The 27,733-nt window shown below is 45.7% G+C and overlaps 2 protein-coding genes across 3 annotated transcripts in view; both read right to left on the bottom strand.

Annotated features, from left to right (window-relative positions):
- Positions 1 to 1,506: 1,506 nt before the first annotated feature.
- Positions 1,507 to 13,953, bottom strand: LOC311356174 (aminopeptidase Ey-like; the record flags this gene model as incomplete). Its single annotated transcript, XM_084475931.1, has 20 exons — positions 1,507 to 1,665; positions 2,161 to 2,242; positions 2,601 to 2,741; positions 3,140 to 3,307; positions 3,851 to 3,961; positions 4,571 to 4,662; positions 5,038 to 5,185; positions 5,653 to 5,708; positions 5,793 to 5,926; positions 6,407 to 6,483; positions 7,202 to 7,380; positions 7,491 to 7,556; positions 7,912 to 7,977; positions 8,372 to 8,515; positions 8,849 to 8,962; positions 9,327 to 9,481; positions 9,568 to 9,694; positions 10,183 to 10,322; positions 12,001 to 12,143; positions 13,346 to 13,953. The coding sequence occupies 20 exons, from the start codon at positions 13,951 to 13,953 to the stop codon at positions 1,507 to 1,509; spliced, it is 2,910 nt and encodes a 969-aa protein (XP_084332057.1).
- Positions 13,954 to 14,570: 617 nt separating this feature from the next.
- Positions 14,571 to 27,733, bottom strand: part of LOC311356025 (aminopeptidase Ey-like) — a 19,269-nt gene continuing 6,106 nt past the window's right edge. Inside the window, exons 3-21 of one of the 2 annotated variants that reach the window (XM_084475804.1) lie at positions 27,381 to 27,523; positions 26,928 to 27,067; positions 26,156 to 26,282; positions 25,532 to 25,686; positions 25,163 to 25,276; positions 24,550 to 24,690; positions 24,401 to 24,466; positions 24,155 to 24,220; positions 22,988 to 23,163; positions 22,394 to 22,470; positions 21,226 to 21,359; positions 20,752 to 20,807; positions 20,467 to 20,614; positions 19,889 to 19,980; positions 19,426 to 19,536; positions 18,247 to 18,414; positions 16,812 to 16,952; positions 15,640 to 15,721; positions 14,571 to 15,517 (exon numbers count right to left, since the gene is read on the bottom strand). In XM_084475804.1, coding sequence (XP_084331930.1) covers positions 15,365 to 15,517; positions 15,640 to 15,721; positions 16,812 to 16,952; positions 18,247 to 18,414; positions 19,426 to 19,536; positions 19,889 to 19,980; positions 20,467 to 20,614; positions 20,752 to 20,807; positions 21,226 to 21,359; positions 22,394 to 22,470; positions 22,988 to 23,163; positions 24,155 to 24,220; positions 24,401 to 24,466; positions 24,550 to 24,690; positions 25,163 to 25,276; positions 25,532 to 25,686; positions 26,156 to 26,282; positions 26,928 to 27,067; positions 27,381 to 27,523 — 2,290 coding nt within the window. In that variant the 3' untranslated portion in view covers positions 14,571 to 15,364. Of the gene's footprint in view, positions 15,518 to 15,639; positions 15,722 to 16,811; positions 16,953 to 18,246; positions 18,415 to 18,841; positions 19,103 to 19,425; positions 19,537 to 19,888; positions 19,981 to 20,466; positions 20,615 to 20,751; positions 20,808 to 21,225; positions 21,360 to 22,393; positions 22,471 to 22,987; positions 23,164 to 24,154; positions 24,221 to 24,400; positions 24,467 to 24,549; positions 24,691 to 25,162; positions 25,277 to 25,531; positions 25,687 to 26,155; positions 26,283 to 26,927; positions 27,068 to 27,380; positions 27,524 to 27,733 lie in introns of those variants that run through there. The other variant, XM_084475805.1, reaches the window with a different exon arrangement.

Raw genomic sequence — 27,733 nt, 5'->3', positions numbered from 1 at the left:
GTATGCTTTTAATAATTGTGTTTATGTATTTTTTTATACCAATAGTAGAGAATAAAAACAAATTATTTATTTATTATCATATTCCTTGTTTCAGTGTGCGATCATTTTATCTTTATGTATTCTAAACAAAACTATTAATGAGCTTAGAAAAAATCTATTTTCGAGGTTTCAAGTTTGTTCTGGGCTGGGTTATAATAAGATGGTTATGAAACGTAAACCTAGGCTGTTTATCAGTTTGGTTCTGGATTATGAGATAGTAAGCAGTTTGCTAGTTGGTTTGTGAGTTGGTTATAAGCGGGTTATAAGCTGGCTGTGAGCTGGTTGTTTTCTCCCCAGTCAGAACAAGGTCAGACAGGGGGGGGGGGGGGGGGGGCATGCCAAGCAGGTGCTAAACAGGCAACACTTCCACACCCTGCTGCTAAAGGGAAGTCCTCCTCACCCCTCAGCTCAGCTGCTGGGCCGCTTCATTACCCCCAGAGAAACTGCTGTCTGTCTCTGTATCGGTCTGTCTCTCTCTCTGGGTTGATGTCTGTCTGTCTCTGTATCGGTCTGTCTCTCTCTCTCTCTCTCTGCCTCTCTCTCTCTCTCTCTCTCTCTCTCTCTCTCTCTCTCTCGATCTATGACTCTCGCTCACTGTCTACCTTTCTGTATTTCGAGATTCAAAGGGCTTTATTGGTATGTAAATCTTCCATTTACATTTCCAAAAGCACAAAAAGTTTCATAAATAACTAAAAGAATAGTATATAATATAATATAATAATCTATGATGTCCTCTCTCTCTCTCTCTCTCTCTCTCTCTCTCTCTCTCTCTCTGTCTCTTCCTCTCTCCCACTCTGTAAACAAACTCAGGTGTTCTTGGGACCAACAGGGGGCCCTTTATGGCGGACATTTGGCCCCTAGGAGCCACTCTGTTTACAGCAGAGGCTGACGTACCTCGGAGGGGTGATGCACCAGCACAGACAGTTGAAGGACAGATTCATTCAAAAGAGTTGAGCTTCCGTTATAGAGAGGAAATGTACAGAAACACACCATTTTTCCTCCATAAAATAATTTATATAAAATTTGTAAAAACATTTATATCCATAATATTTACCATTTTGCTTAAAAAAATTTCTCATTTCACTGACAATAAGAACATTACATTTCTATCACAAAATATACAAAATACAAAATTAACCCAGTTATCTTTGGTTTCATTAGCTGCTTTGTTTTGTACTTATTCAAAACAGAACATTAGATTAGATTAGATTACACTTTCATATTTTTTTACTTTATACATCTTTTATCAGAAATAGTGACATAGCAAATATATATATTTATATATATGTTATCATATTATTAGTAGTAAAGTGCTCTCACTGATTTCATTGATCTGCGCGGCTAGCATCAGTACAGTTCGCCAGATAATTGGACAAAAATGAACACCAGTGCAACTGAAAACGATTGATGGCTTCCCGATGGACCCACCACAGGACAGAAGACAAAAACAAACTGTGGTGAGGGAGATTAATGTTGAGCTTTGGGTTTAGCTTCCTCTGTGAACCAAGAGAGGATCTGGTCCTTGTGGCTCGACACCCACTTGATGTTGGCCCGGGTTCGCTCCAGGACCGGCTGGAAGTCCGGAGCCGTCACGTTGCTCTCCGACGCCTCCTGGAAGCGCAGCAGCTGGGAGAAGGAACGCCACAAAGAGAGTCTCTCTCACCGTTGAGTGTTAACGGACACATGGAGGCCAGCACAGCCACAGGCAGAACGGTTAAAGAGCACTTAAAAATATATCATATAAGTATATAATGAATATACAATTGTCAATGTTTAAATTATTTTGATATGTCAAGGCCGTTCCAAACACTAAGTAGTTAAAATAAATACAAAAAGCAGCATCTACACCAGTGTTGTGTGTACATGAATCTAAAGGATAATTATTTTAAAGAATATATCATTGGGTGCATTGTGCATGTAAAAAAATAGAATCAATTGTTTTTAAAGGTGCTATGAAGCACTTGCTTAAAGCAAGTGCTTTAAAGTTGCATTATTGTTGTGTATTACACACAGACTATAATAGGCCTACATGAACACATCATACAGAAGACTATAACACCACCGGACGTTGTTGATTCATGATACTGATAATAATATACTACCGTAGGGCTCGAGCTTTACCTCTTTGTACTCAAACTCGGTGGAGAAGCGTCTGGTGACACCGCGGAGAACCGAACTGAAGGAGATGGAGCCCTTTCCATAGCTGGAGAACAGAATCATCAATAATCAACAGTAAACCAGGGATCCTCCACTGCTTCTGAGTATTATATTGTTCTTAATCAATGTTTGATCCTTTATGGATACCCTAGTCTTTATATAAAATACAAACTTAAAATAAAAATGTAATTCTACTTAAAACTTACATTTTAAACTTTGTTTTACTTATTATTATTATTATCATCATCATTGATTTGCAATTAGGAAATGACTACATTTTTGTATACATACATTTACAAATGATTTAAAGAGGCATTTACGTTTTCATTTTGAATCTCATCCCGGTTTCATGTGCCCTGCCTCGTCTACTGCGGGGATCGAACCCTCAGCCCACGGCTACTCACTCGTTAAACAGGTAGTCCCAGTTGGCCCGGACAAAGTCCCAGGCCAGCGGCTGACCCAGGACGTTCTCCGCGACGGCGTTTATCACCGACGAGGCGTCCTGCTTGCGGATTCTCTCGGAGTCCAAACAGTACTCCAGATACCTGGAGGACAGAGAGGTCAGGGGTCATCTTAGGCTGGGACTCATGGCTTCCATACTATCGTTGACAAATGCCTGCTTTGCTATCATCTAAATATCAAATGTTAAAATCTTTTTACTTTTTTAGTTGGAGATTTATAACGACTTAAACCTTAAGGGTCAGACAGACAGATAGTCAGACAGTCAGAAATCATAGTTACATGTATTATATTATAATAATACAATAGTGAATTGATATTTTACTGATTCATCTAATAGTGTCAGATGCAAGTACTGTGACAACTGCATTAGTTCAACATTTTCCCACGCTCAAAGTCACTCATCAACCAACGCTTCGACACACACACAGTGGCGTCCGCTGCCCCCGGCCCCCCCGGCCCCCCAGCCCCCCCGGCCCCCCACCTGGTGAGGATCCAGGGCTGCCTGCTGCAGGCCATGGCGTACAGCAGCTTCTCGGCCTCCGACGCCACGCTGGCGGTCTTGTACATGTTCCAGGCGAAGTCCCACTCCTGCTGCCCGCCTGCCGCGAGGCCGCTGCAGTACACGGCGGAGCGCAGGTTGGGGCTGATCCTGAGGAGAGGCACCACATCAGGGAGAGGACGCAGCATGTTGTGACTTATACATGTGATTTAGCCTGTTGTGAGTTATACATGTGATTTAGCCTGTTGTGAGTTATACATGTGATTTAGCCTGTTTTAGGTTAACATAACATGGTGTGCTTGTTGTGTGTTGTACATGTGATTTAGCATGTTGTGGGTTAACACAACATGGTGTGATTTCGCATGTTGTGTGTTAAACATGAGATTTAGCATGTGTTGGGTTAACATAAGGGTTGTTGGTGTGATTCAGCATGTTGTGTGTTGTACATGTGATTTAGGACTTTGTGTGTTACACATGTGATTCAGCATGTTGTGTGTTGTACATGTGATTTAGGATGTTGTGTGTTACACATGTGATTCAGCATGTTGTGTGTTGTACATGTGATTTAGCCTGTTGTGTTACACATGTGAATTAGAATGTTGTGTTATACATGTGATTTAGCCTGTTGTGTTACACATGTGAATTAGAATGTTGTGTTATACATGTGATTTAGCCTGTTGTGTGTTAACATACGGATTGCTAGAAGCGTTTTTCATCCACTCATTGAACCAGTTATATGTGAGGTCCTCACAGGCTTTCAGACCATTCTTACATGCCAGCTGGATGGCTATCACCTGGTTGTACCTACACACACACACGCACAAAACACACAACACACACACCACACACACACACACACACACACACACACACACACACACACACACACACACACACACACACACTTAAGTGCCACATGAAAGACATCTGCCCAAACCATTCTCCAGTTCTTTAAATGTGATAATCTCAGTGGACAGTTAAGTGTCGATATCTGACCAGACTGTTTATCACAGTTACTTTTTGAATGTATAAATAAATATTTCATTCATTGATAAAATATTTACCATTCCTTTCTTTGATTAAAACACATCAATTCTAGACATTTAAATAGCAGATAGACGTTAATAAATGTTTATTTTGAACGACAATCAATCAAATCATAAAAAATTATAAAATCAAATGTCTAACAAATTACTACCAATCACTTTTGGTCCACAACAACAGAGTTGTCATATTATGGATTATAATCGGATACTCATTCAAATTGAAAGGAAACCAAACAGCAAGAGATTAATGATGTCGCCATTAGGAATAGTAGATAGTAGTAGAATACTAATGAAGGAGAGTCTAGTTTACATCAATGAGATAAAAGAACACGAGATTGAAGCGGATAAACAGAGAATGCTGTCTTACTGGTCGGTGTGTTTGTCTGGGATTTTAGTCCAGTTTGCGGTGAGATTTTTAAAGTGGTTGAACAGTGGTTCCACCTGTTTCACCATGTACGCCTGCAGACACGAAAATACATAATGCCATCAACAACAACGAAGTCCATGGACGTGTCATCTCATGGTAAACAGAAACCAAAAACACTTCATTAGTATAATAAAATAAAATTTGGAGTAAAAAATCACAAGGAAATCAATTATCCGAACAATAAAAGCATACAAATGAAGAGAGAGGAAGGGGAGGAAAGAGGGGTTTGTTAAAAGGAATATAACAATGTGTTTTCAGAGACGCTGGGGGGTTGGTGGAGTCATATGCAATCAGTGCAGGAGACGTCTGCACTGATGGAGTTCAGAAGAATTGAGTTCAGGAGGATTAGGTCCCTGAGCGATGGGGGCAGAAGCAGAAGTCGGAGGGGTCAGAGGGCAGCAGCTCACCTGCATGGGGCCGTACAGCGAGCTGCGGTCAAACATGGTGAAGTAGTAGTTGAGGCTGTTGCTGGCGGTCAGCCAGGGCGTGTACTCTCTCTCCCTCACCAGGAACTTGGTGGTCCTCAAAGCCAGCGTGGTGTTCACCAGCCTGGCCCTGAGAAGAGGAGGACGGTGAAGCAGTCTGTCTGAAAACAACGTCTGACCCTGTAAGACCACCGTTAAATCATGTTTCTGACCCAGAAGACCACCACCAAAAAAATGTTCTTAACTCGAAAGACCACCACCAGAAACGATTTCTTAACTCGAAAGACCACCAAAAAATACTTCTTCACCTGAAAGACCACCACCAAAAAACACTTAACCCTTCATTGATGGACCACCATGGAAGTGTAGTGGGATCTGATTACCACAATTAGGGATAATTAAAAATATAAACAAAATGCTTTGACCCTGTTGTATTTGTTGTATATATTGTATCATTCACAGTGCTGTAAGACTGTGGCTTTAACATGCCAACAAAATAAAAAAAATGTTATGCTTTTGTACAATGGAACTGGACGAGACGTGTAGGTGGTAGAAATGCAAACGCTGATCTCCTAGCTCCTACAAGACCCCCCTCACCTGGCAAGATTGAAGGCGTCAGAGATGAGCTGAGCTCGGTTGATCTCAGGAATGTCCTGGAAGAGAAACGACAAGAAGGTTTTCTCCTGTCCAAGAACTAAGACACCGGGGAGCTGTTTGACCTCTGTGACCTCCAGTACCTGGTGGTTGGTATCCAGCTTGGCGAGGAGTCGCTCCCAGTTCTCCTGGTCGTAGTTGACCCTGTAGTATCCGCTGGTCCTGAGGTTGACCAGGAGCCAGTCCGCTCCGCCGATGCTCATGTTAGTGTTGGTGGCTGGAGGGAAGGAGCCAGGGGGAAGATTAAGGCAGATAACAGGTTTCTCAAATTAAAAACTGGTGTAATTGTAGATTGGCCGACCATTTATCAAGAGCATTTTGAAGTATTATTAAAGGAGTACCAAAGTGAAAGGTGATGTGAATTCAGCATTTATAAGTTCAAGTTAGAACCTTGATATTTCAGTGTTTTGTATACAGTATATATTTTTTACAAGGAAGATTGTGGTTTTAGGGGGGCGTGGCTCTAAGGGGCATGGCTTGGTGTTGGCTGCTAACAAGGGGGAGGGGCAGTCCAATTGCGGTGACGAACACAGCTGTGGGGTGGTGAGCTAAATGAGCGAAACTATAAATACTATAAATGTGTTGTGCTCTAACCCCACAGTAAGTAAGTTGCTTCAGACAAAAGCCTCTGCTAAACCCCCTAAAAATAATTATAAAGAAAAAGTAAAAGGTTGCTCACAGTGGCTGTGCTACGTACCTTCTTTAGTAGTTAGCCACAGAGGAGTCTGCTTAACTCCTGTCTTCATCCAGGAAATAGGAACAATCCATTCATAGCTGAAAACACCAGAACATACAGCCATCCATCCACACACAATGTAAGGTTGAACAATATCAGGTATAAGTACTAGTGTTAGCAGTACAAATAGCAGTGGTAGTAGCAGTAGTAGTACTATAGTAGTAGCAGTAGTATTACTATAGTAGTACCAGTAGTATAACTTGTAGCAGTACTAGCAGTAGTAGTAGTAGCAGTAGTAGTAGTAGCAATAGTACTATAGCAGTAGCAGTAGTATAACTTGTAGCAGCAGTACTAGCAGTAGTAGTAGTAGTAGTAGTAGCAGTAGTACTATAGCAGTAGCAGTAGTATAACTTGTAGCCGCAGTACTAGCAGTAGTAGTACTAGCAGTAGTAATACTATAGCAGTAGCAGTAGTATAACTTGTAGCAGCAGTACTAGCAGTAGTAGTACTATAGCAGTAGCAGTAGTATAACTTGTAGCCGCAGTACTAGCAGTAGTAGTAGCAGTAGTAGTACTGTAGCAGTAGCAGTAGTATAACTTGTAGCAGCAGTACTAGCAGTAGTAGTACTATAGCAGTAGCAGTAGTATAACTTGTAGCAGCAGTACTAGCAGTAGTAGTACTATAGTAGTAGCAGTAGTATAACTTGTAGCAGCAGTAGTAGCAGTAGTAGTTGTAGCAGTAGTAGTACTGTAGCATTAGCAGTAGTATAACTTGTAGCAGCAGTACTAGCAGTAGTAGTAGTGAAGGCCTCCGTACTTGAAGATGGAGGGCGTGTCCATCTCAGCCTCGGGGTCCAGCAGGAAGTGCTGCTGGCTGACGTGCCCGGTGCTGGTGTCCACGGTAACCACGGGGTAGCCCATCTGCAGGACCCAGCGGTTCATGATTTCCTCCACGGAGGTGGGCAGCCCCAGGCCGGGAGAGGCCTTGTCTACGGCCTGGGGGACCAGAGACCGAAGGTGAGGGGTCAGAGGGGGCGGGGCTTCCTGTTAGGCACCACCCCCCAGGGGGCGGGGCCAGCAGACTGAAAGCAGACGACGGTTCTCACCACTTGCAGGTGTTTCCACAGGTCTGTGTACACGGTGCTGTTGTACTTGAACTCCTCCAGGTACGTCTGTGGAGCGGTTAAGACAAGAAGGTACATTCTTACACATGCAGAAGAAGCTTCGGCATGAAGGATTTTGGGGTCCAAAGGCAAACTGGGTGTCATTGACTTATTGCAGTCATTTTTTGTTTGTTTCATGCATGTGTGTGTTAATTTCTGTGTGTGTGTGTGTGTGTGTGTGTGTGTGTGTGTGTTTATTTCTGTGTGTGTGTGTGTGTGTGTTTGTGTGGGTGTATGTGTGTGTGTGTGTGTGTGTGTGTGTGTGTGTGTGTTTGTGTGTGAGTACGTGTATGTGTTTATGTGTTTATTTCTGTGTGTGTGTGTGTGTGTGTGTGTGTGTGTGTGTGTGTGTGTGTGTACTCACTCTCAGACCCTGGGTGAAGACCTCTTCTGTGATGCTGTCTGACAGCATCCTGAGGACCGAAGCTCCCTGCAAGCACACACAGTGTTGACCCCCTCTCACGAACACACAGAGCATCATAACCACACACACACACACACACACACACACACACACAGGTAGCCTCAAAACCACACACACACACACACACACACACACACACACACACACACACACACACACACAAACACACACACACACACACACACACACACACACACACACACACACACACACACACACACACACCACAGGTAGCCTCAAAACCACATACACACACACACACACTCACAACCACACACACAGACACGGAAATACATTCATAACCACACACACACACACACACTACTCACAACACACATATTTATACACATTTGCATGTATGTATGCATGTGTATACACGTTCATATCTCCACTGAGCTACCTTGCTGTAGGTGATGGTGTCAAAGAGCTGTTGGATCTGGTGGGGCTGCTGGACGTCCTCCGCCTTAGAGGAGAGGGGGTGGGAGGTGGGGACAGCATCCACCGCCATCACCCTGTGGACCTCGCTCACCACCATCAGGTCTTTCTGGAGACACACACACACACACACACACACACACAGAATAGCATGTTCAATCACAAATACAGCGTACGAGTCAGGGACCAGTTTCTCAGCTCATTGTTCATCGTTGTGTTGTAGATCTGTTCGTAGTCATATCGGAAATATTTTTTGGTTTGGTTGTGGGTCATTTACAGTTTGTTGTCATCACACAAACACACACACACACACACACATACACACAAACACACAAACACATACACACACACACACACGCACGCAGAACCACAGTGTAAGGACGGTGTGTGTCGTTGTCATTCGAGGACAACAGAGTGAGGGTTGAGTCTCAACAGGACTCACTATGTTCCACGTGGGTTCTGCCGAGTCGGCTCCCAGGTAGGAGACGTAGGTGGCAAAGCCCTCGTTCAGCCACAGGTCGTTCCACCATCTCATCGTCACCAGGTTCCCAAACCACTGAGGAGGAGGAAGAGGAGGAGAGGAAGAGGACGAAGATGATTGGTCTTGAGCTCACACACGTCTGAATGATAGTTGCTGTCGATCCAGGGGTTGGAATGTACAGTGGGCGGCACCTCTCTCTGTCAGTACCCAATCAGCAACGTGTTGTGGACAGCAACAAGGTGTTAAGATGTTTGGAGGTTTTTTTATCCATTAAAAAATAATCCTATTTTTTAAAAGGATTATTTAAATGATTGAAATCATTTTTGCAGTATTTCCCACTTTAAGCACATGTCCCTTTATGTGCTGTGTGAACACCTCAAGCTACCACCCACTGTTCATTGGTACTCTCTGATCATCGAGCAGCCTTGATGAGTGGTACCATGTGAGCCAGCTCATGGGAGATGACCGTGGCGACAAACTCCTTGTCCGCGTTGGAGGAGAAGGCGGGGTTGTACAGCAGGGCCGTCTCCCGGTAGGTGATCAGGCCCCAGTTCTCCATGGCGCCAGCAGAGAAGTCTGGCAGCGCAATCTGGTCTGGATACAGGACAGGGGGTTACCCAGAGTGCACAAGGAAATGAACACCAGCCCCCAAAACGATCTGGGATTGTCCCGCGTTTTACCTGATTTTGTGAGGGGGTATGGTTGGTTGTAGTATTTCTGGAAGTAGCTAAGGATCGGTCCCGTCTTTTCCAGTGCGTAATCACCTTGGCCTTCCAGTATGGCCTGCTTGCGAGCCCAAATTCTTATCTGGTTGTGGAAGAAAGCAAAGACATAACCTGAGAAACACGTAGTAAGGGTGGGGTACCAGTAGAGGGCGACAAGGGGTCAGATCATATATGTTGTTTCAGGCGATTCTGTTTTATCCGCAGGGTGTCCGCATGGTGTGAGTAAATGTCTGTAGACCGTCATGCTCCAGATATGTTTCACAATACTATTTTTATGTTATTCTTCTGTTAAATAATGTCTATCTGTAGAAATGAGGCCTATTTTGTAAAAAAAGACTTCATCACCCAACACACAGAGAATAAAATCCAGGTTTAGCTAGAAGGTTCTTGATTTGAACTCCATTGTCCGCAGACATTGTTGAGCAAGATGCTGAGCCCTACCTGCTCACTCATGACTTGTGTCACTATATTTCTCCATTAATACTTCATAACTCAATAGCACTGACTGTTATATCGACATTAGTCTCATTCTCTCAGTAATGACGAGATTAATTAGATGTTTTTCATTACCAGGACTGGCGCACCCGGTGCTGAGCTGATGAAACCAAATTCACAGACGACAAACGCCAGCAGGTAGGTGGACATCTTCTCCGTTGAATGGAACCGTGTCTTTGTTAATTTTATTCCCTCGATGGTGACGTTGACGGGGTCTGAGAGGGGTACGAGAAGGAGGAGCATGTTAGACAATAAAGTGGATGAAATCAATAACATTACATTCACATTTACATTTAGGGAATTTAGCAGAAGCTTTTATCTAAAGTGGCTCATACACACATTCACACACACACCGACGGTGGAGTCAACCATGGTAGGCGACAGCCACCTTGTCGAAGGGTAGTTGGGGTGAGATGTCTTGCTCAGGGACAACTCAACACTCATCGAGGAGGAGCCGGGGTAGGACTAGCAACCTTCCAGTTACAAGTCAACCCGCTCAGTTCAGGAGTTTAAACAACAATATCAAAAATAACCAGCAGATCCCTGGGGGTCATGGCTTTGTCATGGCTCTGCCTCTCCAGCCCTGCCCAATGTCCTCCCCATCAGCCCCCAGCCGCCCACAGCTGTCTCCCTCACCAGTATGTCCCTCCATTTGGTGGATCATTTGTTGTGTTAGTTTTCATTTACATTTAGGGCATTTAGCAGACGCTTTTATCCAAAGCGATTTACAATAAGTACATTTGTCAGAAGATAGAGAAAAAATATATTGCTGTCGGTACAGTAAAGATGGTCATAGAACCAAGTGCCAAGCACTAGCAATTGCTAGGTTAACCCATTCAAGGTATACAACAAAGATAGCTAGGATAAGATGCTACACAATACTAAGTGCATGCCAGGACGTACAACATACAATAAGTGCATAAGAGGGGTGTGGGGGGAGGCTATGCAGAGTCTAGGTGAACTCTGAACAACACGAGTCTTGAGTCTTTCGTTTTCCATCTTTGTTCAGACACCAGAGTCTACCTGCCTGCTGGCAGTGTAGGCAAAAAGTTTTCATCACGGTTTGTCTCAAAGGGCCTCCATTTGTCTCAAAGGGAATATGTAACATAACCGCTTGTGTCTGTGTTTGGCTCATATTCTGCTTCCAGAATCCTTCTTAGGTACCATGGTGGTGGTAACTATTGTTTGACTGGCATGCCCACTCACTCTGACTCGGAGAGGCGAAGTCACAAAGTCTTAGAGGAGTCAACGCAATAAGATTTGGTTAGTGTGTATAATGTGCATACTATGTGTGGAAGAAGGAACCAACAATGGTTTAAAAACAGTCCATTTCCATTCAAGGTTGTCAGTTGGACACAGAGGCGAGACAGAGAGCTATAACAGACTAACCACACGCTCATGATGAGCCCTGACGAGGAGGAACTGTTTATTGGAGAACTTTATAAACAACATGAGGCAGCGTGGTCATAAATCAGGGCAGAGCTCCGGAAGACGTGTGTCAGTTGGAACTGTCAGTTGAAGTAGCTTGGTAGCTTCCTGTCGTGGTTTTCAGTGTTTGAATGGTGGGATGTTTTCTAGTGACGTTGGAACTTATGACTGCAACCAACTGTGGTTTGACTGTTAAAATATGTGAGAAGAAACACAGCTCATAAAAATGGATAACTGATCTGATCTGATCTGATGAAGTAATGACTCATAAAGTCAATTCATGGAGGTAACAACCAAGATGATTGACAGACATGTTTGTGTTTTAGTGTTTAGCCTTCAGATTCTTGGAAGTCTCAGCGAGGAGGTACCTGCCTTGACCCCACAGTCTTGTGTTTGAGTTGGTAGTCTTGGGCTTGTGTGTGTTTTAAATAAACAAGTGAGGTTTGGTGAGAGGACTGGAACTACCGTAGTTGATGGCGTTGGACAGAGCCACTGTCTCCAGTGGGTGAATCATTGTCAGGTTGAAGACAGCCTTCATGGCGGGCTCGTCGAAGCAGGGGAATGCCTTCCTGGCGTCAGTGGGCTGCATCTGTGTGGTGGCAAGGATTCTGTCCAGAACACAGCACACGGAACAGTCAGAGACACCAGAGGTCAGAGATACTATCTGTGTGGTGGCAAGGATTCTGTCCAGAACACAGGACACAGTCAGAGATACCAGAGGTCAGAGATACCATCTGTGTGGTGCCACTCTGTCCATAACAGCAAGACCAGAGCAGTCGGCGATATCACCGGTCAGAGATAACAGTCAGATACCAGCAGTCAGCCATACAGCAGTGAGAGATGCTAAACTAGCAGATATACCAGTACTAGTCATAGATACGAGCAGGGAGATACCAGGATTCATATATCCCGGCAGATATTCCACTACTACTACTAGTCATAGATACCAGGAAAGATACCAGGAGAGATACAAGTAGTCATAGATACCAGAAGAGATACCAGTAGTCATAGATACCAGCAGGTACCAGTACTAGCCAGATAGCCGATACCAGTACTAGTCTTTGATACCTGCAGACATAGATTTATTTCACACGCATTGTTTGTTTGTTGTTATTTGTGATTTCACTGTCTGTTCACTGTCTGTGAACCAGGTTTTCAGTGTCAGTGGGTGTGTATGTGGTGTGTGTGTATGAGAACATGCATGCGATCATGCCTGTGTGTGTTCTGCTGGCAATCCCACCCACTCACGGAAGGATATCTACTTTTTTCCCAGAAGGTCCTAATGAGTCAGAAAGGCCACCTAAGGACTTCTCTTTGAGGGTGCCGAAGACATACGTTAAAGTTTAAAGAATTACTTTTAATTAATTAAACATAATGCTTTAAAGAGCAGGTATCCTAATCCCAGAACCCCAACACATCTGGGATTAATAAAGTCCTTGTTTTAACATCTTGCGCACAAACAACACAGACCAACAACAACTATGTCCCTCACTTTGTCTTGAACACATTGTTCTTTGTAGTTTGTAGTAAACAAGTAAATGTAACAAAGAAATATAAATCCTCTTTTGACTGAACTTCTGAAACTCTGTTCTTGCTGGCTGATGTTTCACAGAGGAGAAGATTACAATAAAAAAAATGTTGTTTTATCCGCTATTATACTCTTTCAAATATTAAAAAATACTATACTTAAAAAAAAACTTTTTCACAAGGATATTTGACTTGCTCATCAGAAGACGTCTTTTTCACCTGAAGTGAACATAGCTAAACCAAACAAGGTTGAGTACGTTCATGTGCGTGAGGGCGACCTTACTTCTCCACTCCGTTCTCCTGGTACTTGCTCCTGTAGAACCCGGCCAGGTCGTCGGCCAGCTCGCCCACAAACTCTGTATGCAGCAGGTAGGACCGCCCCACCTCCAGCCTCCCCTCCAGCTGAACCACCAGGTACTCCGTCGTCACCTCCACCCAGGTGGTCTTGATGGCCGGCGCGGGGGACCCACCCATAGCCTTGAGCCGGGCCTCGTGCCCCTGGAAGAGGGTGAAGTTGAGCTTGTTGGCGTGGATGAGGATGAGGTCGGTGTCCTTCACGCAGACAAACTGCACGGTGGAGTTCCCCGTGAAGATGAAGAGGCCCCGCCCGTCTGGCTGCAGCCGGGGCCACAGGGTGATGTCGTAGAACACGGGGGCCAGGGTGTCCGGGAGCCGGTACCGCTGCCAGGGCTCGAGAGGGCCCGAGCTGGGGCTGGGGGAGGAACTTGCGGTGGTGGTGGTGGTGGCGGGGGAGGTCGGCAACGGGTCAAGGTTCCTGGACTTCTCCTGGGCGTAAAGGACCGACAGAGCGATGATGGAGGCCAGAGCCCCCACTGAGAGCAGGGCGCCGGCGATGGCCGGCACCCTGCTGATGTAGAATCCCGCTGCCATGGGTGAAGCTCCGCGGAGGCAGTGCGAGGAGAGAGAGGCGGAGGGGGGAGAGCATGTGTTTTTATTGCTGAACGCCTGAGCCACCGAGGAGGAGCTGGGAAGCCAACACTGGGGCGGGGCCAACAACACAATGGTTCAGGACCAAGGCTGGAACAATCTGCTGAGATAAGTGAACTATCGGTGAACTTTACACCTCTGGGGGCCGTGTCCGACTGACATCTTGGAGATCCTGCGTGGTTGTTGCGGTTGGCACAGGATGGGAAACGCTGCAGCGTTGGAAACATCTGGTATTAAACATCTGGCATAAGTGTGTTGTGTGCATTGGAGCATTGTTCTGCATAGACGTATACTCTCACGTTCGGACGTTCCTCTTTCTATTAACCGGTCTAATATAATATTATGACGGCCCAAAGGTGAATCATTGGCTTTTCTTAGAATAAACGTAACAAAACTGACATACCCCCATTTTTAGTCATAGACAATACACACACTCACAGTGTGTGTATTGAAAAAAAAGATAAATAAGACATTTCATCATTTAATTTGAGTTTATAGTTTTAGTTTTATTCATATTGATTATACCATACTATTCATTATGGACTTTAGATTTACTGAAACAATAATACAACTCAATTTGAACCATTGACTGAAATGTAAATATTTTCTTGCAGTATCTATTATGATTTCTTCTCTGGACGTTATCTATTTATCACTCAGTTCTTTCCAACATAGCATAACAAGCACATAGATCAGTACAATACAATACAATACAGGGCAGTAGAATAGATAATTCATGGAGAAAACACTTTACACAATGTTATACTTTATTCAACAACATCTCTTCACATGTCTTCCTCCAGTGTCACATCCAGGTGAATCCAAATCAATTAGTCCATTAGTCAAACACTTTGTAAGCAGTTTAATACTGTTATCGACATTGTAGATATAAGCTATGACACACAAGAAGAACACAAGCACACACACAAATCAAATAGGAATGTTAAAAACAAGCACCCAACCTTTAACCAAAATATGGTCCACAACCTTGTCGCATATAGCTTTGCTTAATTAGGATTTTGACTTATTAGTTATTGCGTGTCCCTCATCAGATAGATCCACAGTTTCAGAACCCACACATTATAAACACAGGAGGTCACCCTAGGGGCACTACATCATTCCACATCCTGCTCGTGGAGCTGATTCAGTCCTCGGAGAATGAACTGCTAAATGTCTCGATGTGTGGCCAGCTATCTACAGGCCCTGTTACGGTATCGAGGCCTTATGTACACAATGGATTCTTCTGTGCTGCTACGTCACTTCTTGGACCTTGAGTGTATAGCACCAGAATCACCAGGAGAGACGTATCATAGTGAATCAGTCCAGTGGAGGTCCTGTCCTCTGGGTGGGGGTTTCACTTGGCTTCTCCGGACAGCCAGTCCAACACCTGGGGTCTGCTCTCAGCCAGCCATCTGATGTTGGCCCTGGTCTTCTCTATCGCCTGCTCCAGAGCCAGTGTGGCAGAGCCGAACCCTACCTGTAGGTTCTGCTCCTTGAAGCGCATCAGCTGGAGACAGAGCAGAACAGAGAGCGAGAGAGAGAGAGAGAGAGATGGGAGAGGTTGGATCGGACATCAGATTGGTATTGACAGGTTGATGTTTTCGTTTCTTCAGGGACAGGGGAGTGTACCTCTTGGAGCTCAAACTCTGATGAGAATCGCTGTGTAACGCCGTTGATAAGACTGGCAAATGAGAAGGAGCCACGTCCGTACCTAGAAGCGGACAGAGGGAGTGACGGACAGAACATTAAAAAACCTCAAATGACTCATTATCATCTCATCATCCCCATCGTGCGCTGATCAATAGAGACCAGATGTTTGATTCTGTTGACGGACGAGGCTCTGATCCACGTCACGGTGTTTACCAGAGTTTGTCCACCATTCCGGGAAATACTTGGAACCTGGCGGGTGGGAAAATCTCCCTGGAACGGTTCTACTGAATCACGTGCCTGACGCCACACCCCCCGCCACCTGCTCGGCCTTAACCACTAAAAAACTACGAGGCTGTGGCTTTTTTTTTTCTTTCAACCCAAATTACCCAAATGCTTACAACTTGTTTGCGTGAGAAGGTCCAACTGAGATATTCTCAAAAGGATCGCTGAGAGACATTTTGAAACGGCACCTCTGAGGACCTTCAAAACAGGCCAGAGGGGTCAGTTTGAATGGAGTTCATTTTAGAATGTGGTCAGAGCCCTAGTGATCATGAATAGCGATATGGTTGCCAAAGTATGGCTCTTATTGCAACAAGATGCTGGGACATGATTGTAAGCTTTTGTGTAGATTGGACTATGGACTATTCTAATGCTATCTTTGCTAGTCTTGTCAAGCCCTTGACTGAACATCTGAAAGAGACCTCTTAGCTTCAATTCAGTGGCTCACTAGTCTCACCAACAAGACTTAACATAAATAATTTAAAGTCTGATGGCAGATGAGCTCCAAATTGAGTGATCGGGCATTTCACTTTCTTCACTTTCAGGAACAGGAAACAAGGCTTGATCATCTATTCAGTGTTTTGTTTCAGGCCCAAGCTCTGTTCTGGCTCCCTAGAAGTGAGGCACCCCCAGATTAGGGTCTCACTCTGACTCTTTGAGGTTGGTCTTGAGGTCCCTCTACTGGTTTATCTAAAATGTGTTAATGGAACAGCACCTCTTTACACACCTTCTGACCCACTTTTTGTCCCAAAAGGAGCCCTAAGGCCCTATCCTGTTGATAACAATCCCACTAAGTATTAGAGAAGTTTGCTCTGCAGTCACAAAAATTAAAACAATGTTGATCTCTCTTGTGAACTACTAACCGAACCTACTTTTCAAAAATGTAACTCCAATTTTCCCGGACAAAGTTCCATGCGAGCGGCATTCCCACAACATTCCGAGCCACGGCCACAATGGTGCTGGTGGCGTCCTGCTTCCGGATCTTTGTGGGGTCTATGGAGTACTGCAGATACCTGCCCCACGGAAAAAGACACAAGTGAATTTCTCATGTATGGGATGAAATAAAGTTCTTATCTTATCTTATCTTAAGACCACTGAACCACAACCTGGACATTAAGATCTAAAGGGTCTAGAATACACCTGTCGGCCCTCTGTGAAGATAGATGGACAGGTGGGTACTTCAGTCATCCAGTGTGGAAATTTGAGAGTGGGAATTTGGTTGCAACAGCAGCAGAAGATACAACACAAAATAAAAGTCAAATACAATAAAAAATTCATTATTACGATTTCAAAACTTCAATGTGCAATTGCAGAATGAAACAGTGGATGAAACAGATCCTGCCACTATTTGAGTACTTCAGGGCCATAACAGATAACTGGACATGAGTTCCACACGGCCACAATGACCAGTAACAGCTATTTTAAACTAATTAACTCACTGACATGAGTTTACGTGCAACACCCTGTGATTAACCGGTGGACTCTATAGCTATGTGTGTGTGAACCAACCCAGGTACTAAACTCTGTGTGTGTGACCCAGGTACTAAACTGTGTGTGTGTGTGTGTGTGTGTGTGTGTGTGTGTGTGTGTGTGTGTGTGTGTGTGTGTGTGTGTGTGTGTGTGTGACCCAGGAACTAAACTGTGTGTGTGACCCAGGTACTAACTTGTGTGTGTTTTGACCCAGGTAGAACTAGATCAATGCCCTTGACGTGGCCTGCAGCATGGGGCTGAAGGACTGCAAGGAGCTGGCCCTGAGGTGGTTCTCCCAGTGGATGGCTGATCCAGAACACAACCCGTGAGATAGCGTCATCAAACCTCATCCATAGTCTGTGTGAACCAAGGGTTCATACAAGGATCAGCTGTGTGTCAAACACATCTGACATTGTTCAGCTCTGCAAGCATGAGGTTCTGAACTGCATGCTCAAAGCAACATTACGCCAAAACCGTGACTTATGTACTTATGACCTTATGAACAATGCTTCGTAAATAAGGCGTAGCCAGCCTACAAAACAATAATACTCACTGGATCTACATGATTCAGACATCACTGCACATCACAATATCATTTATCATTGTGCTGTGTTTGCTTATTCAACATCACCCTCTCATTTGTTTATAGAACCTCCCATCCACCTCATAAAGCCTTTCATGTTTTTAGAACCTGAACTAGAACTTTATGTCCATCTCATAAATTGCCCCAGTAATATTGCCCCAGGAATCCACATAAACATAACCTAACATTCTTCAATATGAATTGAAGAATGTTAGGTCCACCAGGTGGATGTTTACGGTACTGTTTTCACACACCTGTTGAGGAGCCACGGTGCCTTGGTGCAGGACAGGGCGGCCCGGAGGCGGGCAGACTCCGTTGCCACGGTAGCATTCTGAAACATCCTCCAGGCAAAGTCCCACTCCTCCGTTCCCCCGAAGGCGATGGCGCTGCAGTACACCGTGCTCTTCAGGTTGGGATGGATCCTGACACACATAACGTCAACAACACAAGACAGGGTCAGGGGTTCAAACCTCCTAGGGAAGGGTCAGGGTTCAATCCTCCTAGCGCTGTATAGCACTTGAAAACACACGCGCTGTCAAATTTATTTCTGTGTCCCATTGTTGCGATCTGCATCCATACTGCTCTCAGCCACTGAGGGTTTAGTGACTTTAGTGCAGGGTATGACCATAGACTGTAGTGTAGGGTAAGACCATAGACTGTAGTGTAGGGTATGACCATAGACTGTAGTGTAGGGTATGACCATAGACTGTAGTGTAGGGTATGACCATAGACTGTAGTGCAGGGTATGACCATAGACTGTAGTGTAGGGTATGACCATAGACTGTAGTGTAGGGTAAGACCATAGACTGTAAGGTAAGGTATAAAAAATTAAGCTGATTACATCAAACACAAAATGTCCTCCCTGATTAAACCATTTCAACTCATTCATGTCAGTGTTGAAGAATGTCCTCGGAGTATGATTCTCAGCAGCAGCCACTAGCTCCTCTAGGTCAGCCTAGAGGAGCTAGTGGAGATCCAGATGTAGAAGAGCCACGTATTTAACAAAGACCATCTGAGAACAATCCCTCAGTGGTGATTGCTCTCCAACTCTCTTTCTATATGATGATCATATTGAAGAATGTTGAGGCTTTATGAGGTGGATGGGAGGTTCTATAAACAAATGAGAGGGTGATGTTGAATAAGCAAACACAGCACAATGATAAATGATATTGTGATGTGCAGTGATGTCTGAATCATGTAGATCCAGTGAGTATTATTGTTTTGTAGGCTGGCTACGCCTTATTTACGAAGCATTGTTCATAAGGTCATAAGTACATAAGTCGCGGTTTTGGCGTAATGTTGCTTTGAGCATGCAGTTCAGAACCTCTGCTTGCAGAGCTGAACAATATCAGATGTGGTTGACACACAGCTGATCCTTGTATGAACCCTTGGTTCACACAGATTACGGATGAGGTTTGATGACGCTATCTCACGGGTTGTGTTCTGGATCAGCCATCCACTGGGAGAACCACCTCAGGGCCAGCTCCTTGCAGTCCTTCAGCCCCATGCTGCAGGCCACGTTAAGGGCATTGATCTGGTTGTACCTGGGTCAAAACACACACAAGTTAGTACCTGGGTCACACACACAGTTTAGTACCTGGGTCACACACACAGTTTAGTACCTGGGTCACACACACACACACACACACACACACACACACACACACACACATACACACACACACACACACACACACACACACACACACACACACACACACACACACACACACACACACACACACACACACACACAGTTTAGTACCTGGGTCACACACACAGAGTTTAGTACCTGGATTGGTTCACACACACATAGCTATAGAGTCCACCGGTTAATCACAGGGTGTTGCACGTAAACTCATGTCAGTGAGTTAATTAGTTTAAAATTGCTGTTACTGGTCATTGTGGCCATGTGGAACTCGTGTCCAGTTATCTGTTATGGCCCTGAAGTACTCAAACAGTGGCAGGATCTGTTTCCGGATGTAGCCCTGAAACACACAAAATGACAAAGAGCACAGTAGCTGGTAATGGTGACTCAGGCTGACATGGTGTTGAAACGCAGTTATGTGGAAAAATTATGACTTAAATGGAAGTTTCAGTTCCTCTATGAGACCTTTACATGGATTACATCAGTTAATGCAGCCTTAGGAAACACGTATTGTTCTAACACAAGCTTTTCCATACAGGAAGCAGAAGTTCACTATTTTGCAACATTTTGTATGTTGTTTGTCATTTGCCTCAAAAATTATGATTTCCATTTGATTTATACACATCGATACAAACACATATCGCTACATAATATTTAAATATTTATTTTTGTGCAAGGTAGTGTGGGCGTGTATTGTAAATATGAAAAAAAAAAAAAAACTAGAGAGACCTGAATGGTCACACTATGATCTAAACACACCGGTATAGTGTCAATTCTGTCATGGCGCGTAGGTCAGTGTAGCGGTGAGGGGACAGGTGCAGCTCACCTGTAGGGGCCCGTAGACGTCGGTGCGGTCGAACATGAGGAAGTAGTAGTTGAGGTTGCTGAGGGCCGAGGCCCAGGGGATGTAGTCCCTCTCCTTGGACAGGTAGCTGGTGGTCCTCAGGGCCAGCGTGGTGTTGATCACTTTAGCCCTGCACAACATGCGCTACATGTCAAGCCGTTGCTAGGATACCACCACACAGTGTTGCTAGGATACCAGCGTTGCTAGGATAACACCGCAGTGTTGCGTTGTAACAATATTGTACGTCAGTATATATACGTTATTTACCTGGCCAGGTTAAAGGCGTCATCCAAAAGTTGTGCTCTGTTGACGGTTGGTATAGCCTGAAGGGGCAGATGGAGAGCATACACACACACACACACACACACACACACACATACACACACACACACACAATAAAAGCCTAAGCACCACAGGTAGCTCACATTAAAGGGATACGTTAATGGGAAGGGAATACAGTTGGAAATACTTTCCAAAGATTTTAATGTATTCCAAGTAGTCAGGTTTGTCTACAAACGCACAGATAATTTGGCATTATTTCTGTCGCTGTGGTTATTAGGTCACTTGTGATGCATCACTGGTTAAATGTTATCAACCAGTCAACTATCAATTATGTGCTTTGGGCGGAGGGTAACCTGTCATCGCATGCCTCATGATCACCATCATCAGAATATCTGTTTGTTGGACTGCAAGGTGGACGGTTCGCCTCAGCGCTGGTAACTAGCTGGTTCCCAGACTCACCTGGTGGTCGGTATGCAGCAGATGCAGCAGGCGCTCCCAGTTCTCCGGGTCGTAGTTGACCCTGAAGTATCCCGAGACGTTGGTGTTGGCCAACACCCACTCGTCACCCGCCGTGATCACACGGCTCTGCACGTCTGCAGAAGCCAAACACACACCAAGAGAGGAGGGGGAGAGAGGGAGAGAGTCAGGTAGAGTGGGAGGAGGTGGGGAGAGTGTGAGAAAAGGGGGAGAGACAGAGAGAGAGACAGAGAGAGACAGTAAAGAGAGAGAGAGAGTGGAGAGAAGAGAGAGGGGATATGATGGATAGAAGACAAAAAGAGAGATAGCTGAAGCATTTATCTGTTAGCAGCATGTGAGATCCACAGTAGTCAGGGTCCAACAGGTATATGGGTATATAGGTTTGGGTTGGGTCCACTAGGTTTGTGTTGGTCTAGTAGATTGGGATGGTTGCTGGTTGCTCCAGTAGGTTTGTGTGGGCCCACTAGGTTTGGGTTTCTCCAGTAGGTTGGATGGGTCCAGAAGAGTTGGTTTGAACATTAGGTTTGGATGGGTCCACTAGGTTCGGGTTGGTCTAGTGGATCTGGATTGGTCCAGTAGATTTGGGTCCAGGAGGTTTGTGTTGGTCCGGTAGGTTTGGGTTGGTCTAGTAGATCTGGGTAGCTAGGTTTGGGTTGGTTCATTAGGTTGAGTTGGTGCAGTAGGTTTAGTTTGCTCCTGTAGGTTTGGGTGGGTCCAGTAGGTCTGGGTTGGTCCATTAGATCTGGGTTGGGTTGTGTGGGTCTGGGCGGCCTCATGTTGGTCTGAGGTGGAGTTAGTCTGGGTTGGGTCGACTTGGTTTAGAATGGAAGGGTGGGGCGTGAAGTTTCAATAAACAGGCCTGAAGTAAACAGCGGTGGGCCCCATCTGTACATTTGCACGGCCACATGTCAGCGACCGTAAAACTACAAAATAGATGTTAATCTTTTAAACCGTTATCCAATTTACTTCAAAGGGCGACTTCAGAAGACTAAATATAAAGCGACTGATAGCTACTTTCTGAGAGTAGTGCTGTATATGGTCTACACTCCTGCCCCTGAAATAGGGGCGGACTTTATAAGGTTATGGTTGGTTAACGGCCAATAAACATTATTATTAGAAGGTGTTGGCCGCAGGGTCATGACATCACTACCTGTCTTCTTCAGGAGCCAGAACTGATCTTGTACAACTCCACTCTTCATCCACTTGATGGGAACGAACCAGGTGTAGCTGGAGAGAGAGAGAGGGAGAGAAAGTGAGAGAGAGAGAGAGAAAGAGAGCAAGAAGGAGAGAGAGAGAAGGAGAGGAGTTGAATCATGGGACATGAGTCATGGGACTATGTCCATGTTGGAGCTGTTCCATATAAGCAGCAACAGAGCGAGTGATCCAGTGAGCATTGCATAAAAAGGAAAACTAATTGTCAAAATATAAGTATATAATTCATCTAAAATTTGTATTTATAAGACATAGTAATTAGAAGCGACCCAAATCACACTTGGTCACACTTGGTCTGTTGTCAGTCGGTAAAGTGAAAGGCTCGTCCTGCTCATTCCTTCAGTCAGGGGAACCACAACTAGTTAACATTTACTGACATTCAGTTCAGTAAGGTCCCAGTCTAAGTATCACGTCAGGGAGATTGAGGCCGTTGCTACTGTCCCGTACTCGGGTGAGGGGGACTCAGTGTACTGATGTCTCGTCCGAACAACAAGTGAGAAGTTAAGGAGGTAATAGGAGGTAGAGGCAGTACTTGAAGGGGGAGACCCGTTCCACCACAGCCTGGGGGTCGATGAGGAAGTGCTGCTGGCTGACGTGCCCGGTCCTGGTGTCCACGGTAACCACCGGGAAGCCCATCTGCAGGACCCAGCGGTTCATGATGTCCTGGACTGAGTGAGGGAGACTGATGTCTGGGGTGTCTTCTACTGCCTGAAGAAAAAGACAGACAAGAGAGAGAGAGAGATGTAGAAGTAGAGACATAGTAAAGAAAGAGAGAGAGAAGCTACAAGGCTACTGGCAAATGCTTGAAATGCTTGGAATAAAAAAATCCACAATTACGGTCATAGTCTAATATGCAATACAGCGCAGATTAAACCAATATGATGGGGGGCAGAACAATAGCATAGCACCGTGCGTGTTGAAGACTCATGCAGAGGTTGCACATTCGGCTTAGATGAAGATGTGCTTACGAAGGTGAATTCCCAGTCGCTGGGAGTTCACCTCGGAGAGCAGGTCTTCAACAAAGACCTTGTTTGTCAAAAAAAATAAACATTTGACAAGTCTGGGATGCCGAGTCAGACCCAGATGAGCCAGCTGGAAATGGGGCATGTTTAACCACTGAAACCCATATTATTATGCGCATTATGCCGTTTTGAAATACAACAGCTTAGACAGTGGGCGTTATCACAGCCTGAACACCAAATTATATGTTGATTTAAATCAATTCTTGGCCACAGTGAGGTAGTTGTGACCCTCTAGGCCTTCCGTGTGTGCGTGTTTGTATCTTTGTGTGAGTGTATGTCATCACCATCACCAGGATGCCAGCGTTGAGCGGTCTGTAGTGAGACGGTCTGAGTCAGCTCTGGTGGTTAACTGTCTGATGAGGCTGGTAACTCACCACAACCGCTCCTCTCTGAGTCATTTTGGCCACGGGTAGGGTGACCAAGAATCGAAGTGTGCGTGTGCGTGTGTGTGTGTGTGTGTGTGTGTGTGTGTGTGTGTGTGTGTGTGTGTGTGTGTGTGTGTTTGTGAGTATGTGTGTTTGTGTGTGTGCGTGTGCATGCGTGCACATGTGTGTGTGTGTGTGTGTGTGTGTGTGTGTGTGTGTGTGTGTGTTTGTGTGAGTATGTGTGTTTGTGTGTGCATGTGTGTGCGTGGGTGTGTGTGTGTGTGTGTGTGTGTGTGTGTGTGTGTGTGTTACCAGCTGCAGATGGTCCCACAGGTCTGTGTACACGGTGTTACTGAAGGCAAACGTGTTCAGGTAGGACTGAGGAAACAACACAATATTCTCCTAAACACATGAATATGCTTCATGTCATATTTACTAAGAAACACACACACACACACACACACACACACACACACACACACACACACGCACACACACACAGACACACACACACACACACACACACACACACACACACACACACACAGGTATACTCACACTGAGCCCTTTGGCAAACACAGGCTCTGAGAGAAACTCGGACAGCATCCGTAGAACGGCTGCACCCTGAGAGGACAAAACACACAAAATACATCACACGTGTGTGTGTGTGTGTGTGTGTGTGTGTGTGTGTGTGTGTGTGAGAGCACCTTGCTGTAGGAGATGGTGTTGAACATCTCACTGATCTCGCTGGGCTGGTTGACCTCCTCCTCGCTGCGGGACAGCGGGTGAGAGGAGACCAGGGCGTCCACTGCAAACACCTTACGCACTTCAAAGATGATGTGTTCCCTCTGGGGAGACACACACACACACACACACACACACACACACACACACACATGAGACATACACACACACACACAAGACGTACACTACTGAAACCAATAACAACCAGTGAAATTCATCGGAAAGGTAAAATCTGTACTCACAGCTACAGTCTGTCCTTTATCACAGCTACAGTCTGTCCTTTATCACAGCTACAGTCTGTCCTTTATCACAGCTACAGTCTGTCCTTTATCACAGCTACAGTCTGTCCTTTATCATCTGTACTTTCTGTGATTTATCACAGCCACGTTCAGTTCTTTATCACAGCTATACTCCTTTATCACAATATAGTCTCCATCACAGCTGCAGTGTCAAAGTCCTTTATCGCAAACACTAAATCACAGTCATCACAGCTACAGTCATTCAAGCCCTCATCACTACAGTCCATCAGTCTCCCATCACAGCTCCAGTCGCCGTCCCCACAGCGTTTCTCCTTACAATGTCCCAGGAGGGCTCTGCGTGGTCCGCCCCCAGGTACTCAACGTACGAGGCGAAGCCTTCGTTCAGCCAGAGGTCGTTCCACCACCGCAGGGTCACCAGGTTCCCGAACCACTGAGGAACAGACACAAGACACCGTCTCACGCGGCTAGATGCAGAACAAGACCTGTTGTTTGTAACATCAAGCGCTAGGTACAGGTAAGTGTAAAGTGTAAATGTCAAGTGTGTCAAGTGTAAATTAATGAATGTAAATAAAAAGCCGTCGATGGGCGTCCGTTTTATCTCCATAATGTACAGGATCTGCACCCTGCCACTCTCTGTCCACCTGCCCGCACTCGGACAGGATGTGAGGTCATCACGCGGCCTTACCATGTGAGCGAGCTCGTGGGAGATGACGGTGACCACCCTCTCCCTGTTCCCGGTGGAGGAGGCCACAGGGTCGTACAGCAGGGCCGTCTCCCGGTAGGTGATCAGCCCCCAGTTCTCCATGGCCCCCGCGTTGAAGTCCGGTAGGGCTACTTGGTCTGGGTTGGGGGGGGGGGGGGGGCAGCAGAGGAGAAGGAGTATTAACTTAGTTTAGCTTAGCCTAGCTAGCCTAGCATAGCTAGCACTAGCATAGCTAGTGTAGCTAGGCTACACTAGCTTAGTGTAGCCTAGCCTAACCACTGTCTCTTACACTGAAACATACTCAACCTCAAGCTACACTACATCTTATTATCAAGAGGTAATTTAATATGAATCATCTTCATCATCTTCATTATCTGTTATCTAATTGATAATGAATATTCTGATAATTTATAATGAGTATTGCTATTGCTGTTTATTACACTATACATTACGTTTCTCTTTGTTTCCTCTAAGTTTCTGTTATTATTCACATCAAAGTGACTGTGATGGGACGTTCTGTGTACTTTATGTGAGCAACAAGAAAAAGGCACCATGTGACCCCTAACTCCACATCTGATTGGTCGGAGAGGAGGTAGAGGAAGTCACCTGACTTGGAGAGAGGGTAGGAGGTGTTGTAGTAGTGCTCGTAGAAGTTCAGAATGGCCCCTGTGACGTTGAGGGCATAGTCCCCCTGGCCCTCCGCGATGGCCTGTCTCCGGGCCCAGATACGAACCTGCAGTCGGGGTTCAACCCTTCAGTCATCTCCTAGTCTGTGGGGCTGAATGACCCCTGACCTCGAGTCACCTTGACGACATGTTTGCTCTCTTGCCTGAGATCAGCTGTTTTCTAATTCATAACCCCTTGATCTTGGTTCAGGGCTGTGAGATTACAACATCACATTGAAGGACATTACAACGTGTGTCGTAATGTGAGGACCTGTCTCACCTGCCTGTAGTGACCTCTCTCACCTCCCTGTATGTGACCTGTCTCACCTCCCTGTATGTGACCTGTATCACCTGCCTGTATGTGACCTGTCTCACCTGCCTGTAGTGACCTGTCTCACCTGCACATGTGTGTCCTGTGCTGCCTTTAGTGACCTGTCTCACCTGCCTGTAGTGACCTGTCTCACCTGCCTGTATGGGACCTGTCTCACCTGCCCATCTGTTTCCTGTGCTGCCTGTAGTGACCTGTCTCACCTGCCTGTAGTGACCTGTCTCACCTGCTTGTAGTGACCTGTCTCACCTGCACGTTGGTGTCCTGTGCTGCCTGTAGTGACCTGTCTCACCTGCCTGTAGTGACCTGTCTCACCTGTCTGTACCGACCTGTCTCACCTGCCTGTACCGACCTGTCTCACCTGCCTGTATGGCACCTGTCTCACCTGCACGTCGGTGTCCTGTGCTGCCTGTATGAAGGTGAAGTTGCTGACGATAAAAGCAAGCAGGTAGGTGGACATCCTCTTTGTGGGTTCAAAGGTCGTCATGGTGACTGGGACGCCGTCCAACTCCATGTCAACACTCTCTACAGAGAAAGAGAGCGAGAGAGAGAGAGAGAGAGAGAGAGAGAGAGAGAGCTGTCATTGTGATTGTATGACATTGTCATCATGTTGTAATGGTTTTATGATGTCCTGAGGACGTCATGATGTTGTGACGATGCCGTGATGTTGTCATAGGGTAGTAGTTATGTTAAGATGTTGTCATGACGATGTCATGACGATGTCAGGACGATGTCAGGTACGATGTCTTAACGATGTCATGACGATGTCAGGACGAGGTCAGGACGAGGTCAGGACGACGTTGTGAGGTTACGATGTCACGGCGTGGTGTGAGCCCACCCATCTGTCTGCTGTTGGAGAGGGCGGTGGTGCCCGGGGGGTGGACGAGGACCACGCTGAACGTGGCCTTCATGGCAGGCTCGTCGAAGCAGGGGAAGGCCTGCCGGGCGAACGTCGCCTGCATCTGGGAGGTGGCCAGCACCCTGACACACGGCAGAGCCCACGTTAGCGCGACGTGACATCACTGTTACGTTGTTATATTGCTGAGTAGTTCAAACTTTGCTTCAAACGTTCCGTTGTGCGGTGCTGTGCTGCACCCCATTACCTTAGTGCACCTAAGGTAATGGGGTGCTCTGTTGCACCCCATTACCTTAGGTGCACCTAAGGAATGTGGTGCTGTGCTGCACCCCATT

Source organism: Micromesistius poutassou (assembly GCF_964030765.1).
Source record: "Micromesistius poutassou genome assembly, chromosome: 12".
NCBI lineage: Eukaryota > Metazoa > Chordata > Actinopteri > Gadiformes > Gadidae > Micromesistius > Micromesistius poutassou.
This window is presented reverse-complemented; position numbering and strand designations above follow the sequence as displayed.